This window comes from Belonocnema kinseyi, chromosome 8, assembly GCF_010883055.1.
Source record: "Belonocnema kinseyi isolate 2016_QV_RU_SX_M_011 chromosome 8, B_treatae_v1, whole genome shotgun sequence".
Classification (NCBI taxonomy): Eukaryota; Metazoa; Arthropoda; class Insecta; order Hymenoptera; family Cynipidae; genus Belonocnema; species Belonocnema kinseyi.
The window spans coordinates 49,370,419-49,374,281 of NC_046664.1; the positions used below are offsets into that span (position 1 = coordinate 49,370,419).

Sequence of the window (3,863 nt, forward strand, 5' to 3'; positions counted from 1 at the left end):
AAATTAAAATTCGAAAATTTTTTCTAAAGCCTCCAGGGGACTTCGTTTTCGCACGAAAAAATTTTATGTGCCCTTATTGCATCCGGACCCACAATTTAGCAATTTTCAAACGAAACGGATGGTCCAAATGTTTTTATTAAAAAACGAATTTGCAACATGTTGCAATAAATAAAAAAGACGATTTTTTTCACTAATATTTTAATATACAACCAAAGATATGAATTTTCAACAAAAAAGATCGTTTTCTACCAAATTGTTGAATTTTCAAACCAAAAACACGAATTTTCAACAATATATATGAATTTTCTATCAAATAGTTGACATTTTAAACTACAATTTAAAAACAAATGATCTGAATTTTAAACAACAAAAAAAGCAAACAAGAACAGTCGAATTTTTAAGCCAAACAGACGATTTTTTAAAAGACAGTTGAAGTATCTACCCCAAAAGTTAAATCTTCACAAAAAAGTTCATTTTCAACCCAGAAAGATGACTTGTCTGCCATAAACTATGAATTTTGTACAAAAAGACTTTTATTTAAAAAGTTGAATCCTTATTACATATAGATGAATTTTAAACCGCAAAATGGTGCAATTTTAAACTAGAACAGTTTTTTGAATTTAAAAATGGAATAGTCCAAATTTCTAGTTTCATAAATTAATTTAAAAAAAATGTTAACCTGTTGAATTAAATAATAAAAAAAGAATTTTTAACCAAATAGTTTAATTTATAACCAAAATAGGAATTATCAACAAAAAAGATCATTTTCTACCAAATTGTTAAATTTCCAAGCCAAAAGAGTCAAATTTTCAACTAAATAAATGAATTTTCAGTCAAATTGTTGATTTTTCAACTTTAGAAATGGCACATTTTTATCAGAAGAATACCATAAATAATTAATTTTTAACAAAATAGTTGAATCATCTACCAAATAGATGAATTTTCTATCAAGAAAGATGCATTTTAAACCAAATAGTTGAATTTTTAAGTAAAATTTTTTTAAATCCAAAAAGAGATTTTTCTAAATTTGTAGTTTGAGAAACTATGTAGTTTTAAAAGAAAATGAATTTTCAACATGTTAAATTAGGCCAAGAAATACGACTTTGCACCCAAATAAATTAATTTTCTAACAAATTGTTGAATTTGCAAGCCAAAAAGACAAATCTTCTACAAAAAAGATCAATTTTTAACTAAAATGATGAATCAATTTTAGAAATTTTTTAAATAGTAGACAAATTTAAAACCAAGTAGTTGATTTTATAACCAAAAAATAAGAATTTTCAACAAAATAGTTGAGTCCTTAACCAAAACAGATTAATTTTCAACCGAACTCGTATGAAAAAGAAGAGTTTGAAAGTATTGGATGTAATACTTTTTTCGCGAATAAGAATTGGAAATTTAATACTTTTTCGAAGAAAAAGAACTTGATCCAATACTTCTTGTTTATAAGGGAAAGTTTATTTTTCAACCAAGAAATATGACTTTTCCGCCAAAAATAATTAATTTTCTATCAAAAGAAATTTTTTACAAAGTAGTTGACTCCTGACACATATAGATGAATTTTAAAACGAATCGTTGAATTTTCAACTCAAAAGGATTTTTTTTCAACCAAAAAAAAGTCAATTTTTATCCTATTGAATCAAAATCCCCAAGACGATTTTTTAACCAGGAAATTCAATTTACAACAAAAAATATGAATTTTGAACGAAAAATATATTTTCAAGCAAATAGTTCCAAAATTAAAAAAAATCTGCTTCGCGTTCGATAATTGATTTATCTCGCGCTTCGCGCTCGATTTTGAATTTACACAATGCACATTTTTGCATTCGCATATTCGCTCCCGGTTCTTGAATTTCTCCCACATTCGTGCACAGACCTTTTAAAATTAAAGATCAACAAATAGAAAACTGCAATTTTGCGATTGTGAACTCTCTTTTGTTAAAGCTCTTTCGGCTTTAGCGCACACATTCTCATCATGTACCTCGTGCTTCGCACTCGATTTTGCCCAAAATGTCAAATTTTCTACATTATGCTCAACAATTTTATGTAAAATATAATACATTTTTTACGTCCCTCTGCCTGGTATTGGGTATTTATATTTTGCAAGATAAAGTACAAATTGTATTTTTATGATTACTTTAATAATTGCTTTATATTTTGCGTTAAATTATATCTTTTTTTATTGAATAAATTTTGTCTCACTTATTCTCGTAGCTTGTATCGTTGTACTCAAATACAATTTATTTATTTTCAATATTATTTTTTAAAAATAAAACGAAAACTATTTATCCTATAAAGAAGTAATTCCTGAAAAATTTGCTATTCTTGTTTAGGTGCACATTTTTTGTCAATATATCTCTGTTCGTATCTTGTTTTGTTTTCAACAAAATGGAGTTATTGCTTTTCCATCTTTTTTTTGCGATCAAAATTTGAATTTTCTATTTTTTGTTAGCAAAATTTGAAAAGTTGTTTGGACAATCTTGTAGGGCCTTGTAAAAGTAACGCTTTTCTTCTCATGACTTTTCCCATATCACGCTTTGTTTGGCTTCAAATGTTAATTTTCAATTGATTTTTTGGATTTTAAAAATGCTAAGGTAAACCGACCATTACTGGGACAACGTAAAAAGTATTTCCAATACTGGGACAATAACAAATATCGTTGAGTATCTTTTATATTCCAACATAAATTATAAAAGTAAAAATGTTCTATTATTTTCGAAGTTCTTTTAAATTCGTTACCACTATTTATTTTTGTCTTGACAAGTTATACATTTAGTAAAACATAATTAAAGATATTCCTCAAAATATGAGAATGAACTTCTACAAAATTCGCCATTTTTTTATTTTAAAACTTTCCTCATAACTATTACAGCATTGTATTATTAAAATTTCCTACACTAAAAGAAAAAGTAATGTTTTTGCTCATTTTTAATCCGTTTAATAATAAAATTCATAATTTTATTAGCTATTTCATTCGATAACTTATGAATATTTTAATGTCCCGCATTTGGACAAATTCTTGGCGAATCCCAGGTGGAAATACACCACCGGCCCAGTACTGGCCCAGTACAGCCTGCCGGAGTTCCAGTACTGGCTGGCTGTACTGCGCCCGTACTGTGTCAGTACTGGCTTGTAATGCTTGGCGGTACTGGCGTGTAAGCACTAACGCAGTACTGACTGCCAGTACTGGGGCAGTACTAGCAAACCGCTGGTGTACGAAAATGCCGGAGTATAGTCAATTTCTCGACACTTCAAAACACCCTGACAACATTTGTAGATGTGTTTTTTTAAAGTCTATTTTTGTACTACTGGAATAGTGTCGCCCCGGTCGTGCAGCCAACGTTCTGCCAGTACTGGGCGAACCACCGGCTGTCTGTACTGGTGGGCAGTACTGGGCCAGTACTGCGCCGGTGTTGAACTCCGGCACACTACCGCCATTTCCACCTGGGAAGTTGCCTAAACGGGGATGAGCTGTCGCTGACTGTCTCAGTTTCGGACACTTGAACGTGAGTTGCGACATTGCGTTTCCATGACCATTACAGAGACAGTCACGTTCGCCGTGTTTTTAATTAAATGTCGCAGTATTATTTTTGCGATATATTAAAAATATTGTTTATAAGACACAACCTTGCCGTTTAATTGATTATTTATTTTTGAAAAGTTATTCAAAGTAGTTTATTTAAACCTCAAATTCTAATCTCAAAATTTTCCAATTGCTTAGGTAAGTAATGTAATATAGTATCTCATAAATTTAATTTTCAATCAATTTTAGTAAGTATGCATTAAAATTTAATACCATAGATTTATATTAAATATTAATAAGATTAATATTCTCGATTTATTTTTTAAGGCAAATTAAGTAA

General features: G+C 29.3%; 1 protein-coding gene across 1 annotated transcript in view; it reads right to left on the minus strand.

Annotated features, from left to right (window-relative positions):
* Positions 1-3,520, minus strand: part of LOC117178487 (arrestin domain-containing protein 17-like) — a 48,108-nt gene extending 44,588 nt beyond the window's left edge. Inside the window, exon 1 of the mRNA XM_033369913.1 lies at positions 3,433-3,520. Coding sequence (XP_033225804.1) covers positions 3,433-3,520 — 88 coding nt within the window. The remainder of the gene's footprint in view (positions 1-3,432) is intronic.
* Positions 3,521-3,863: the final 343 nt, after the last annotated feature.